Genomic DNA, 16,124 nt, shown 5'->3' with positions numbered 1-16,124 from the left:
AAACAGCATAAAACCAAATTATCTTTAATAGCACCAAACAGCCTGTACATGGGACTGAGAAAGGAGGAGTAATGGGACCATTTAAGCTTTTCTATCCTGGAAAAGTAGAACAGGAATTAGTATTGGTGTGGGGTGGAAAAAAAAAGAAATCTTTAAAATGTCCATATATTCATACATTTTTTTATTTTGTGGACATATTACCTAAGACTCAATCTAAATTTTATTAAAGTTTTTTTATCATCATCTATGCTCTCTTGCTCATATCAGACTGACATAATTCATACATTCTTATTTATGTCTTGTGCACAGAAACTTCACCCTCAGATGCATGTAATTAACCTCTGCAGCAATACAAAATGGTTGTACTAACAGAATTATTTTACAAACTTTTAACGAGATTAATACATTTCCGCTTGTGTTAGCAACTGCTTACACTGGCATAAAATAGGGAAAAGAACATTTATTTCCCTAGATACAGTTTAACTACTTATTTTGTTTTACTGCTCTCCAAAACTTTCAAAGATCAACTTTCATATCAACCATAGAAGTACCATAATTCTAAAGACTCTGAAAGATTTTGTTACAAGCACTTTATTTTCTGTAATGATTAAGTGGAGGCTTATTTCATGCCCTTTTTCCAAAACCAACCAAAGGCAACTGCACGGTTTCACTGGCATAAGCCTAACAGGTCAAGGAGCTGAAACATTTAAGAGACAGAATGAAGTAGCAAGTCTTAGCAAGGTGTACATGTCATTTTCCCAGAATTCCATCATTGTTCAGACATGCTATTCATCTACAACTGGTTACATACGACAGGTATAAAGAAGGTATAGTAGTCTACAAGGCAGTTAAAGGCAGAAGTCAGCTTCTGTTCTACTGATTTTCAGAAGTACTTCAGCAGTTGACACTGAAAAAAGCATTTAGATGTTCAATTCGAGTTAGTTATCTCTCATAGCAACTTTAGTTAACTATGACATATTCATACATGCCATTGCTAGCTGATACTAACTCATAATTAGCATAAACAAATAAAGTAGTAAGGGGGGGAAGGAAGCATAATGCTTCTGGAAAGGGAAGAAAAGCCAGCAGCTTACCTCATGAATGAGAGCCACCAACATTTGCTGGAAATTGCGTCCTCTGCTGGCCAGAAATCGATTAATAGGCTTGCCATCTTTGCCCAGATGGACAGGGAGGTCGTAACACAACAACATGCCAGCTTAAAGAGGGAGGGAAGGGGAAAAGAAAGATCAATACCCATGCTCATGCTAATAGTTCAGAAGTCTTGCATAAGTCAGTGGAGAACCCAAAGCAAAGTAGACTTAACTTAATAAAGCCAACAATTTAAAAGCATATGTAAGCATATGCAAGTGGCATAAGACATCGTTTCTTAAACTGATTCACTTTCAGATTCATAGAAATCTTTGGGTCAAAGCACGTATACTTGTCTAACTTCAGGAAAGTGATAGCTTACCTGCAAGGCCTGGTGTCATGCCTGGTTGTTTGTTCCTCTCATACATTTTCAGCAGGAAGCTTGGAACACCTGCCATGGTCTTTCCCTGGTCTGAGCGCACGGTCCCTCCTCTCAAGGCAGAATGATACACACCACGGGGCATGTTGGTCACCTCCTGTTTCACAAGTGATGTTGCAAACTCTTCAAATGCTGGATGAAGTGCAAGAAAATGAGGAGAGAGAACAGGGAATGTCAAACAAACTCTGGAAAACCCAAAATGACACCCACATTTCAGGGGAGATACGCTTAGATAAACTAGTAATGACACATTCAGATGAAAGCTTAAGGTCAAAGAATTGAGAACTCTTAGCAAGTCTCTCTGACACCATACTTGCTGCCACTGCAACTTCAAGAGGCTCTGAGTAAGTCACATCAGATACTAAGGCTGCAAAGAAAAAAAAGCCTTAACTATTCCATGAGCTGTTGATTGCGTTCTTTGATTGTTACATCAATAACACCAGCACATGCTGACAGAAGGACAATGAGAAATAAAACTGAAGTTGACCAACACAGTGGAAAATACTGCCTCTATAATCAGGTTATTCTTAAAGAGATTTAAACGAAGCACAATGCAAAGAGGGTAGATGGATAGAGAGCACATATATGCAAACAGTGGATACAGACAGGGAAGTATTACCTTGATTTCTGTTACCATAGCAATACAAATTGTTTATTAAGTTCTGTGCTCTCAAGCTATGCATTTTATAGTCTAACCAGGTTTAACATTATGTAGAATTAATATAAAGATATTGCTCATTTGTGAAGTCAATCTGAAGCAGCCTTTACAGACACACATTAGAAAAAAGGGTTGTGTTTCTGTATCTACATATAAATGACTGCATGGTGTTTGTTACCACGTCACAACTGATAGCCAACATTGTACCAGCACCTTGCAAACCCAATATGTTTACAAGTCTGTTAGTGCTTTTGTTATACAACTGAGTTTTAAGGCTATTTATAACAGCTGTTTCACACTAGGCTTGAAACTTTGGCATACAAGTTCCCAAATCACATGCAGTCCCACTTTGACTAGGAACTAGAGGACAAAGGAGACAAAAGGGCTCTCACTCCTTTCTGGGTACAAGAAATACCTATGGCAGCTTGGAATAAAACAGTTTTATACTGGAACTTCCTCACATTTCCTATTTGCAGCAAGTTCCCATGATTTTCAGCAATGTTCTTTCCCAGTTCAATTTTATAGTGGAATAGCAGTCTAAATTTGACAGGTTTTTGTACCATGGCAGGAAGGGCACTTACATCTGGGGATTTTTTTTCTCCACCTGTAATGCCAATGTGCTTCATACAAAAACCTCAGAATGCAGGTAGCAATTTTCACTACAGTGATTCACACAGAAATTATGAATCTCTGTCCCTAATCCTCAACATTATATACTATTTCCAACAAAACTGAATTCATGGACATGAAAACACTATCCACTTACCTGCTCTAGACTTTAATAAGAGCTTTTTTTGTTTAGTGTGGCTACAGCAATAAGAGAAAATTCTCTAGAAGAGGACAGCTCCTTCTCTGCTGGTAACCATCCACACTGACAGAGACGTCCCAGCACATGTAATATCAGTGCTGTCATATTACTGCACTTGCTAGTTATGCCAAAGGACTTAACACTCACGAGACATCCAAAAGCAACTCTTCAGTTCAGAGATACAACCCAAGGATCTAGGCTGCCAGATATAACTTAAACTACAGAATCTGGATAAATTTAATAAAACACCTAGATGTGCAGCAAATACTAGAATATCCTATCTTAATGCTTGGAATCAGTCTGATGGAAAAAAGAGGTAACTAGCATCACAGGAACAAAATTCTTAGCAGCCTTCCTGCAGAGATACACTTCTCAATGATAATACTAAAAAATAAATGCTGTTGTCTGAAGTTTGTAGTTTGTTATATGGGATTATTTTTAATTCTCTGACTACCAGGTTTCACACATCCAGAATGAAAAACTATTAAAATAAAAAATAAGGCTGTCATACCCGTTCTGATACCCTGTGGACTCCAATGGTTTGACACAATTTGGAAACTGAAATGACAAATCAGTTTTAAAGACATTTCAGAGAAAATACTACAGAAAACTTCACTTTCCTATGCTTCACATAAGCAGACAGCTATGGTAAATCAGAATTGCAGCATATTCCAACCAACTGCCATAGAAAGTCTACTTTTACTCTGTTTCCTAACTTCTCCTCAGCTCTGTTGCAGAAATGGGCCCTACAGATTTGATGGCAAGCTTTGACATTTTCCTCCCCCAGAGATAGAGACGACACTTGGAAAAAAACCCCACAATTCAATTGTAATGCCAGCACCAAGCTCTCCTTCTGGTTGGAACCTTTTAACTGCAGCTGCCATAGCATTAAGTGTTCAAGTCTTCATCAAGAAGCATGCAGAGGCTGAGAAAACCTAAAGATTTGCCTCCTCCTGCAAGGATTAAACAGAAGGGAGGGAAGGAAAAGAAGCAGCAATTCAGAGTTTAAGGAATCAGCCAGGAAAAGCAAGAAGGGAGATCGCAAGCAGCAAGCTAAACTTCCTTTAGAAGTTTCAGTAGACTTGGTGTGCACCAACAAGGACTCTGGGGGCAACTCTGAGAAACAGAGACTGTTCTTAAAAAGCATCTTGGTCCTTCTCCTTCTAAGCAGTAAGGAAGTAGAGAATTAATCTCAATAATGTGTAACAGCAGGATTCCAGCAGATGAGCTGACAGGTTCAGCTGCAACAGAACAGAGATGTTGTGGCTCTTAGCCTATCTTGGACATGCCTCTTGAATACAGCTTCACAACAACCACCCCTGCTGGTCACTAAAGCTTTCGCTCAACTGCTCTGTATTCTGTGTTAACTAACAGTGTTAGAAGATGAAGGTGCCTCTGAGGGAGAATCTATCCAGTGAATGTTTGGGTTGGAAAAGCTATTTGCATATACATTTTTATACCAGTCTGTGGTAGCTGCATTTTTTCATTCAGTCTGTTCTCTCTAAACTCCACTTTGGGTCCCCATCTTCCTGGTAGGTTGCCTAGATCAGCATCCATTACACAGCTTGAGTTTTCTACCCAGGTGCTTCACTCTCTTTTGTTGAAGTAGGTTATGTCAGTCTTCCCCACAAAGCTTCCAGAACTTACTAGTTAGTGCATAAAGACTCCCTAGGTGAGGCTGCACATACTCCAGGCTCCAATGCATGGAGTATTTAATGAATGGATCTTTCTAGGAGCCCCCATGGGGGGAAATACTACAAAATACTACTACTATCTCATGGTAGTAGTTTATGGATGTTTACAGGTTGCAATCACATATAAAGATCCCAGGCATTCTACAAAAAACAGTGAAATAACAATGTGTGTGTCCAGGCACTAAGGTCACAATCTTGTAACTGGAAGTGGAAGACAGCGTTAATGAAAGTAATCAAGTCAACATTAAAAATCCCAAATACTGAAGTGATTCTACTGCATAGGTGTCAAAAGAAATGCATCAACCAGAGACCACCTGTTGAAGCATACATCAGTATCATTATGCATCACTAAAATTAAACACTGATTAAGTAGATTTTGTATACAGCATTACAGAATCACAGAATTGTCTAGGTTGGAAAAGACCTTGAAGATCATCTAGTCCAACCACTAACCTAACACTGACAGTTCCCAACTACACCACATCCCTCAGCGCTATGTCAACCCGACTCTTAAACACCTCCAGGGATGGGGACTCCACCACAGCCCTGGGCAGCCCATTCCAATGCCCAACAACCCGTTCTGTAAAGAAATGCTTCCTAATATCCAGTCTAAACCTTCCCTGGCACAACTTGAGGCCATTCCCTCTTGTCCTATCTCTTGTTACTTGGTTCAAGAGACTCATCCCCATCTCTCTGCAACCTCCTTTCAGGTAGCTGTAGAGGGCGATGAGGTCTCCCCTCAGCCTCCTCTTCTCCAGACTAAACAACCCCAGTTCCCTCAGCCACTCCTCATAAGACCTGCCCACTGTTTTAATACCTGTGCATTGTTTTAATACTATTAATAGTCTGTTTATAAAACACTACAGTTTTGGGTGTGGGGTTTTTTCCTTCAGTCCATGCTGGGCTAAAATACAGAGCTGCCTTTACAAACACCTGCTCAGTCTGCCTACTGAAGTTGCACTGTGATGAAACAATGGGCACCTGAAGTAAATAATAAGCAACTGGCTTTTCATATAGGACAGATAAGGATTTTTACTTCATGTTCTAAGCTTTTTTACCACTATCAGGACCTTTGACTCACTGTCTTCCTAAAAATGGGTTGGGGGTTTTGTTCTCCTCTGAATTTTTACATTACATTTTTACCTGTAATTTGGTAAGATATTTTCCCGGGGGGTAGAGGGGGTGGGGAAAGGCTGCCCTTTAACATGACACTGCATTATAAGAAGACCACATGTCTGTACCACTGTGACTACAAATCTGCAAAGTAACACCAAATACTGAATATATTATACCTCCTAAAACAGAAACTGGTGTTAGAGACAACAGCTTGATATACGAAGAACCTGGAACAAAAAGATCCGCTGCTGTCTCCTCCTCTTCTTCATCTTCACTCATGTCTGCCTCCTCCTGTGAGTCAACTTCTGGTTGTGCCTGGAAGATTAAAAAAAGGAAATATCAGCACAAAAATTCTAAATCCTCATTATCTTTCATGATTCCAAGTGTCAACCAAGTGTCAAAAATATCAATTAAATATGAAAAGTTTCCCCTTTCATGAATTTTGCTCCATTTCATTAATTTGAAGCTGAAAGAATAAACGCTTTTCTTCTACCTGAATGAAAGCCAAAACTGGTTGATAAAAATCACATGGGTATGTAAATCTATATCTGTAACAGTAAAATTAATTTTGACACTTGTAGACAACGAATATGACTAAAACTTAATTTTCAGTCTGATTCTTCTTCAATTAGAATAAAACAATATTTTATATTGGCACTTTAATATACACAGAGCATTTCTGCTAGACATTATTTTTCCGTACTAGTTTTCAGGATTTGAAAGACTGCACACTTCTTACAATGCTTTCAGTGAAAACATATTTACACATTTTCTAACAAATATAAAGTAACAGTGCCAATAATACAGACCTATGTATTACTGTGAAAGATTTAGTATTGCAGCAGTGTTTAGAGATTCACCTCATTCTATCTTGTGCTCTTCTACGTGAAACATGCTTTTCATTCTTAAGGTTTATGCTGAACTCTTCTCATTTATTTATATAAAACAAGTGGTTTTTTTATTTTGAAGTTGCTTATCCTGACCTTTTCATAATAACCAGTTACAACATGCAAATGGAGCCAATCTTGTAATAATGCAGTAAATAAAACTTACAGAAGTATTTACTATGCCATAAAGTACCGATGGACTACTGATTACTGCCTAGTCTCTCTTACAAGGTTATTGTAAAAACAAAGTCATGTAGATGACCTTGTATGTTCACCTCCTTGCACTCTTTCATTTTGTAAGGTTATGGACTCAACTGATCAGACTGAAGTTTCAGAGTTTACCAACCCTCTACATGATTAAAAGCTTTCCAATAAGTACCTTGATTCCTTTCTACCTGCCTTTACCTAAACAAAAAAGCAAAATTGTTATGCTGTAAAAATTCAGAACAGAAACAATGGTAAAGTTTTCAGCTTATATCCAAAAACAGCACCTACTTTTCAAACTGGCTTACCCATTTCAGGAACAAAAGCACTAAGCATGAGTGTGACTGCAGTGGATGAAGCAGTAATCACAAGAACTGCTTAGTGTCAAGACTCAACTGCAATATTAACAGAAGGGCATAAAATGTAAATCAGATGATCAAAAATAACCTGCTGATGTAACTAATGAAAGAAGAAGAACCACATTCTGACTGCTTAGACCTCACTCAGCCTTTGTTTGTGCTTTTCCCCTCTCTTAAGTCTTAGTTATGCTAGTCATACATAATATCATTCCATTTCACCAGCAGGAGCTCATATTCCTTCTATGAGGCTCTGATGGTTATCTAGTAGAGATGGCACAAACTTTGTTTCCCTTCCAAAAGGATACAACCCATGTCAGATGGAAGTGTCAGATGTCTTTACTATTAAACATACAGCATTGCTACCTGTTCAGGAAGATGAAGAATTGTATGTTCTTCAGAGTCAAATGACGAGAGTGATTTATAGGCTGAAATGGCTACAACAGCATCCTAGAAAATTAACGGGAAGAAAAAGAAAAAATCACAAGCACACATACGGTATAGCTACCTACTGGAAATGCCACAGAAAAAGCTATCCACTAACCACTGAACACTGGAAAATACTTTAAAATAATGATATTTTCCTGAGGTGCACTCTCAATTTCTTAATTTATATATACAATTCAAACTAGCAAGATCAGTTATCTGGGCTTGGCAGCAAACAGTCTGATTGCTACACACCATTACTGCTGTGAAGACAGTTTATTGTAGAAATATCCGAGCTATATTTAAACTAAAATACTTTGGTTCCACCAACCCCATGATGATGATGGTCCAACATTCCCACCACATTACAATACCCCATCGAAGAACTGAGTTAGTTATCATAGCTGCATCTTTGCCACAAATGCTTCACCATGTCAAGGTGGAGTCTAACAGAGGAGTCAAACTAGTTTGTGTTACAATTCTTCTTGGGAGGGGCAGATGTTAGGACCATCAGTTACTCCTTTTCATGTGCATTACATCGCTTCAAAAATGGTGTTAAACAGTCAAAGACAAGAAGAAAACACTATTGGAAAATGAGATTGCTGATACTGATAACCTTGTGTTGACTGAAAGGTATCAAACTTAATATCCAGTTGCTGACACCAGGAATTAACATTTTCAGTGGTATCACCTACCTTGTTTTGTGTGTTCTTCCAAAGGAAGCTGATAACTTGAGCTCTGAATTTCTGTAAAAGCAAACAAAACAGGCATTCAGATTTTCTTTAACCAAATAAGCAGTTGAAATAGAGGCAGTTACCGGAAACAAACTGCTGCCACATCTACAAGCTAGGAGAGTGGAACGGGCACAGGTTTGAACTGTGGATGCATTCACATGTCCCCACATTCTGGGAGAGGGAAACCTCTGATCAACCTTGCACTAGAATTTCTATCTCCCAGCATTCACTAATGCAAGCTAAAATTGTGAAACTGTGTGGCAATGCGCCTTATGATTAACCTGAATTAGGCAGTGAGTCCAATTTAGAGATATTAAAAACAAGCAGGCACATTTAAATCTCATATATGAAGATACACTAAAAGAAGAGACTCATCTTAGCCTATGAGTACATACCTCATATTCATTTGTATTCACTGTTAGTGAGGGAACCAGGGCAAACAATTCATTCAGTGCTTTTAAAATGAGAGGTCTTGTATCACAACTCAGCTTTGGTGACAGAGCATTCCATGTAGAACGGATGCAAACGACCTGGAGGGAAAGTGGGAGACACCATTACTAACAGCAATCCCAACTTAACATTTCTTTCCAGCACTTGCCTTCTTTCTTCCTACTTGGAAACAGGAATTAATACAGGGTTCATAAAAGAAAAAAGCAAGTATGTTAAAAATTCACTTGCATTAACAGTCTCACAGTGTATTAATTGACATCATGTGAGAATACTGCACAACACTTCACCAGATAAAGCAGCTACCAGTAGGAATAAATAGGACGCTGTTAACAATACACATAAAGCTGTCAATGTATCTTCATATGAAACTTCTGCTCTACTTCACCTACTCAAATTAGCTTAAAAACAAGCTGTCCCTGTGAGTTCAACAGGACGAAAGCAGAGGAAACTGGAGGAAGCTATGTTCCCTGGGAGCCCTTCAAGACAAAATGCCCTTAATCTTTAAACACAACCAAATCCAACCAAATGGTTGCAGAACAAAAGAATGTAAAACTGCAGGAAACCAGAAATCACCGGGAAAATGTCAAACTAAAATAAACACTAGTACCATGGCTTCATTAGCCCTATACTAAGCAGGTCAGTTCTTACAACTTACAGTGAGAGAAACCATTTCAACAAAACAAAGACATAAAAGAATTAATTGTCAGGAAACCACATATGATAGTAACATCATGCTTCCAACTGTTAACTTACAAAAACTGTGAAGCTGGTTTGAAAATCATAGAATTTATTTTTATTCTGTTAATAACAAATTTGGAGTCTTGCCATTTGCTTTCCAAGTCCTTAGAACACAGTAACTTCAGCCTTTTAAATCTGCCTTTGCAGTTATACTAGAAACCAGAATGTCACTGTTCACTAAACAGAAGATGAAATCACTTTCTGCAGTCCCAGCTATTAGATCCTCAAGAGAGAAGGCAAGGGGTGTGTGTGGAGGGGGTTGGGGCCGGGGGGCGGGAGGAAAAAAGCAACCACAACAAAATATTAACAGGTAAAAACAGGAGTATCTGGAGGCTTCCATGATCCCAAGAATCCAGTATAAACCAGAGAAATCATGCTTTTTCTGTTTTTTTTCAGCTCAGGGGGCCAGTATTTGGTTATAGAACAAACATACTCTGAAAAGTGAAGTAACTTGTCATTGCAGATCATAAACACTCAGAGCACCCTGCAGGGTATGGTTCTAAGGTTGGTATTTTTTCACAGATTAGAAATCACTGGAAAAAAACACTAACAAAAAAATTGAAATCCTCCAACAAAAGCTAACACTTTGCATAGAAAGAAATCTGACCTGCTCTTTAATACCTATAGAGGGTAGGGAAGGCTGAAGAATTAAGTTCAAAATTTAATATTATAGATATATAGATATATATAGATATATAGATATATATAGACTAGATATATGTACCCCAGTGGTTAGGTGGCAAAAAGAGTATCCAGAAGAGAATTCTCATGCAGATCCAACACACACTGAGAAGCATTACAGCATGGTAAAAAGCATTCATTAACTAGTCAACAGATCTGAATATTTTTTTATTTATATATGCCAATAGCCAAAATCTATATGAGATTCTGTCAGCTGTAAAGGGCGGTGTGTGTGTGTGTTTGTGAAGGGGACAGGGTGGGGAGTTCTACAGCTTTTTTTCTTACAATTGAATGGTTTTATTAGCACCAAACCATAAACCCTCTCTCCACTCACATTCAGTGTTTGATAACCAACTGCAAACCTCTTGGACTTTTTTGCCCTAGCCAACTATGACTTCTGGGGCTCACAGACATTATACTGAATAACAAACAAGAACCAAGTGCACTATAAAACATATTTACAGCAACCTCTGTATTACAGTGCTGTTTCACAGAAAACATGAAAATACTGGCTCTATTTATCAAGTCAGTAGCTAGTTCACTCTCATGTCAAGCTGTCTGGAAGAATATTCTGGAGACATAGCTGTTTCCAGATCTCAATTCAAAAAAGGCACTCCACTTTTAGCCTAGTTTTAAATACACGAACAGTCCTACTAAATACAAGATCACTTCTTTTGCTAAAGTTCATTATTATCCTTAAGCGCTTTACTAAACTATTCTTAATTCAAAGTCATGAGTGTCTGAAATTGTTAAGCAATTTGTCCTCAAGGCACTTGAGATACTGTGCCTGGAAACTCAGTGCCACACATAATTAGTACAAAATTTTACAGTACAGAGAGAAAAGAGTAACCTTCTGGGTCATATGAAAGGACATGCAAGCATGCACCGGAGTCTTATTTTGTTGAAGCTTTGGAAGAAAGTGAAGGCTTTGTTGTCTCCTAGCTGAAAAAAGGAATACTCCTAGGAGAGTTGTACAGATTGTTACAAAAGCATTTTGATTTCTTCAGACAGAAGGTCCTCCTGAAGTAAAGGGATTACTCCTGTGCAGCAGTAGAGGGCTGAAACATGAGCTTTTTTTTTTTTCCTCTTTTTCCTAGTGTTGCAATTCAGCACAGCATGAATACAATAAGTACAGAAGGATTTTTTTGAAAGCTGCAAGCAATAACATCCAAATGAAAAAACTGGCACTGTTCCACTTGACCCAGAAGTTCCTGATGCTCAGCTTTGTTTCCAAGAAAACATGGTTCAAGCTTCAGATGACAACAAAACCTGCTCTATTCAGAGCACTCACACAAAAAAAAAGAAGTCTCCTCTCAAATGTGAATATTTCCACTTAGGGATGCTAAGGAAGTCCTTTCTGACTATTGCTTGTGTTCACCACAGCATTTTATGAAGAACAGCAGCATACAGAAAGATTTCAAGCTGAGCTGTGGCTTACTCTATAGGTTGTTCTTCAAGTCTGAAAGGGATTTGAATAATTTTATACAAATTGGAAATTCTTTGGACTGTTCCTCACACCAATCCAGAAGGTTTTAGAAATCTATGATGACTTACACAGTCAAGGCAAATGACCTTTCTCACCTTCCAACCTGATGAAAAGCGTTCAAGAAATAAGCATCACTCTAGTCCTTTTGGAAATGGAATGGAATTCAATTAAACACCTGTTTTCAACTTCAAATCCATTCACAGCTAATACCCCTATTTCCTCACCTCGTTTCTCCTTCAGGAGGAAGGAAACAATTTACACTGCAAAATGAGCTCAAACTTACCAGTTTAACTCATCTACCCTTTTGATAGTCAAACAAGCACCTTCACATTCCTCCATTTACTCTCAGATTAGAGTTTTGTCTTTAAAATCCAGTTATTTCACTATTTGCTTGTTGATTCCTCTTTCCCATAATATTGTCCCGTAAGTGGGGTCATTTACCCAGTGTGCAATATGCCAATATACACACAGAGCAGAGGTATTTATTTATTCCATGTCTGTGCAGAGTGGGGTGCTAGGTGGTAATTCCACAAAGCTAGCACACCACACAAAAGAACTTCCATGTAGTTACACACTTCAAAGTACTTGAATACATGTTTACTGTAGTGACCATTGGTTAGTTTCTTATCACTTTGTCCTTCATTGGTTAACAACATGCCTCATCTCAATTTGAAGTTACAGCGTTTTTTAATAATTCTGTGCAAACTTGAATTGGAGGAGGACGTCGCCTTGGTCTTAAACTGGAGTCACTGGTCACAGTCTTCCCCCCGCCCCACCGCCTTTATCTTTTCCCCAGTTATTGCTGATTTTCTTCTCAGACGATCATCCATCTTATGGCGTCTCTTGGGGTAGGATGTTCCCCTCCTATCAGTCTTTTTAACATTACCCAGACATGCATTGTTTATACAAAGTTGGAGTAACTCACTCCCTTATCTCCAGGTTCCTTCTTTTGATCACAGCACTCTTAAATCAGCGATTTACCCTGTCATTGTTCTATTCACAAGTTTAGAATTAGCAGAACAGAAAATTTCCTAGAGACATCAGTAAGACCTAGAGTAACAAGCAACTACTAGACTGATGATGCACAAGATCTGTTCATCATGCAGGTCATCTTTTTTGTATGCTTATGTGTTTGTATTCAGCTCCTAAAGCTCAGACTGAACCCTAAAATCTCCGGTGAAAAGATCAGCTTTTGTTGTGCAGGTAGGGCACAGTGATTTCAAAAGCCAATTTTACCAGCTGCTGCAGTGATTCTTTGCTGAGCAATACAGGGATACTGCTCCATATCCACTCCTTCTGGCATAAGGCTTATCAAGTTTTATTGTTTGGTTTTTGTTTGTTTTGTTTTTTTAAACCATTCATTGATGCTCTTTATTAGGTATATCAACATAATGTCAACATTTACCTCTAGAACTAATGCACATTTGAGATGAAAAAGGAGCCATCCGTGTATCAATAAGCCTGTGTTTCAGATTGTCCACATGCTCAGGAAGACATCACTGTATCAGGTCACATTCAGAACATTTAGGGTTAGGTGTTCAGAATGTTTCTAAGGGATAGAAATGATAATGCTGCCATCAGTGATGTCTTCTGTATTCATCCTACCTTCTATAAAGCTGAAAGCCTACCAGGTTGTAACTGCTATCTAGCTATTCACCACAGCTTGATCAACTCTGTATAGTGAAGAAAATAACGACTACACGTTTACACTATTACTCTAACTACAGCACAGCAATGACATATAATTGGTTCTACTTAGCTTCTCCTGTCACTGAAATCGGGAATAAACCTCTTAACATCAACGTAGCATTAAGAAGCAGGCATTCTCTTTATTGCAGTGCTGGATGCACAGGGGATCACTCCACCTAACATGTATACCAAAAGACAAAGGCACACTCATTATATACATTAAAAAAAATAATATTTGTGTAATTCCCAAGAAGTACCCACTTATTTCCACAGAATCTAATGCATATCTTAAATACTTGTCTATTTCCATGAAACCTAATGTATACATTGTGAGACTGCCTCTACGCACACAGACTTGTTTATCTTGTCAGTACAAAGCATACTGAATTGGGGAAGGGTCGCTCTTAGGCACACAGGCCTGCTTACCTTGTCGGTACGGAGCTTATACAAAGGGGCCCGTTATTGGTACATTAACTAAATTGTTTAAGTTTTTGGTATCACTCCTGGATACAAATAAGCCTCACCTGGCTTATTTTCACTTTTAAAGACCTGCTCAGTGAACAGTTACATTTCTAGGCACTGAAAAACATCTGTAAGATGCTCGGCCAGTGGTACAGTCCTAGCTGAAGAATTATACAAAAATCACAAAGAGCAGCACTCAAGTTCCACAGGAAGCTTGACTAGACAGTATTATTGGTACCAAAACTTTCTCATTTCTCCTTGTGAGATTTTTCCAGTTGCCCATGCTCTCTCTCTGTAAGGAGTCATGTATTCTAGTGAAAACTTAAGTAATTTCCCTGCAGCATTTGGCCAAACCTCACATTGCTCCCTGTGGAGAATGTCACTTTTCAGATTTTGCCACTAAATTAATTCTTTCTGGAATTCATCTGTTGCTACCATTTGCCTTTCAGATTTCAGGCTCCACCGCAACAAAAATTGTGCAAAAGAAGAAAGGCCACAAAACAAAAAAGCCCCAACCCAAAAAAACCCCGCCCTCCCAACCAACAACAACAAAACAAAAAAAAATACCAAACCCATGACAATGTAGACTTGGAACCAAAGTCTAAATTAAAAAGATAAAATAGGTATGGCAGATCAAGGTATGAGGTATGAGTATATATACTCAGTCTTTTAAAGGTGAAAAGATACCAGAACTTCAAAGCAAAATTCTTCCTTAAACAATCTGAACAAATGCCGTGAAAATTTCTTGCAGGTCTATGAAAGCAAAGCAAAACAACAGAAGACTCAAAGAGAAATACAAATCCATCTCTGTAATGAAATAAAATGGAAGGGATGTTTATGAACATATTCCACAAAGACATTTAGATAGTTTTAGAGTTATTCTGCACTGAAAAAACCCGCATGCTTGGTACCACTGAATTCAAGTAATTGCTGAATTAAGCAGTCACTTCAGTGAGTGCAAAACACATTGTGAAGTGCAGTTTAGAACATGAAGATGCCTTCTGAGTTGAATCCATTTCAGGAATAGCAAACTCATGAGTACACTTCTATGGTAATGACCACTGATGGCTAAAAACACCTAATCTGGTAATATTCCAAAAGAAAATGATCATAGAATCATTCAGGTTGGAAAAGACCCTCGGGATCATCGAGTCCAACCATCAGCCCTACTCTACAAAGTTCTCCCCTACACCATATCCCCCAACATCTCATCTAAACGACCCTTAAACACATCCAGGGATGGTGACTCCACCACCTCCCTGGGCAGCCTATTCCACTGTCTGACCACTCTTTCTGTGAAATATTTTTCACAGTGGTGTTCAATTAGATAATCACAATTTTGAGACACTGAGCAAGCTTCTTTTGGCGTTTCTGACAAAATTAAAACTCTCCTACTATGTGATGCTTCTGATCTTTTAAGAGCACCTTCAATGTGATGGAAATCCTGAAACGTATCGATGACACCCAGGATGTTTCTGCTTTTGCAAGGAACACTTGCAACAGAGTTCCCAGTCTAAAGCAGGTGGTCCTATGTAATGGCACTCCAACAGCTGCCAGCTCAAACATGAAAACTTAATTCAATAATCCAACATCCAAGTGTCAGATTTAAAAAAGTCCCAACCAAATTCTGGTTCTTTGAAATTAAGGTGGGAATGTTTGAAAAATTACGTTGCTGCATCCAGAAATCATAAAATACTAGCATTTTGGAAACTGTAACTCCTTAAGGATGCAAAGGGGAAAGTTTTCTAAATATCAAAAGGTAACTTTAAAATAGTGCAGCTTTCTGTGTTTCATTTCTCATTGGATGCCTCTTAAACAAACACACATCCTCCAAATGATTATGTTCTCTTCTGTTGCAATATAAGGCATGTTTACTTTGCATGCTTCCCAAACAAAAATAACACACTGTCCTTGCATACTCATGCAATAGCATAGGAGCTTGCAGGAAGTCACTTTTTTCTCATTTTAAACATTGCTGATACTAACAGTAGAAGAAAAAAAAAATATTTTTTTTTTTGTTACAAAAGGACAACAGAATCAATATGAGTTCATTCAGGTTGTTAAACTTCAATTTTAAATTAGGACAGAAAGAAATTAATTAAAAGTAGTCAAGGACAGGTTTGGAAGGAGAGATTTGTTAAGAAGGATATGTGGGTGTATTTTTTGTCTTAGCTAAAGAAATAGTGCAGTCTGGAATATGCCACAAC

General features: G+C 38.2%; 1 protein-coding gene across 7 annotated transcripts in view; it reads right to left on the bottom strand.

Moving 5' to 3' along the window:
• FOCAD (focadhesin) overlaps positions 1–16,124 on the bottom strand; it is a 132,820-nt gene that overhangs the window by 53,682 nt on the left and 63,014 nt on the right. For all 7 annotated transcript variants that reach the window (XR_012627224.1, XR_012627225.1, XM_074857087.1 and 4 more), the window contains 6 exons: positions 8,807–8,941; positions 8,373–8,423; positions 7,618–7,701; positions 5,981–6,119; positions 1,472–1,660; positions 1,095–1,216 (listed from right to left, as the gene is read on the bottom strand). Coding sequence is in view for 5 of the 7 variants with exons in the window: in XM_074857087.1 (XP_074713188.1) it covers positions 1,095–1,216; positions 1,472–1,660; positions 5,981–6,119; positions 7,618–7,701; positions 8,373–8,423; positions 8,807–8,941 (720 nt within the window). In the remaining 2 variants the exon portion in view is untranslated. The remainder of the gene's footprint in view (positions 1–1,094; positions 1,217–1,471; positions 1,661–5,980; positions 6,120–7,617; positions 7,702–8,372; positions 8,424–8,806; positions 8,942–16,124) is intronic.

The sequence above is a fragment of the Strix uralensis genome, chromosome Z (assembly GCF_047716275.1).
Source record: "Strix uralensis isolate ZFMK-TIS-50842 chromosome Z, bStrUra1, whole genome shotgun sequence".
In the NCBI taxonomy this organism is placed as follows: domain Eukaryota; kingdom Metazoa; phylum Chordata; class Aves; order Strigiformes; family Strigidae; genus Strix; species Strix uralensis.
The sequence above is the reverse complement of the archived record's forward strand: the minus strand, read 5'-3'. Positions and strand labels throughout refer to the sequence as shown.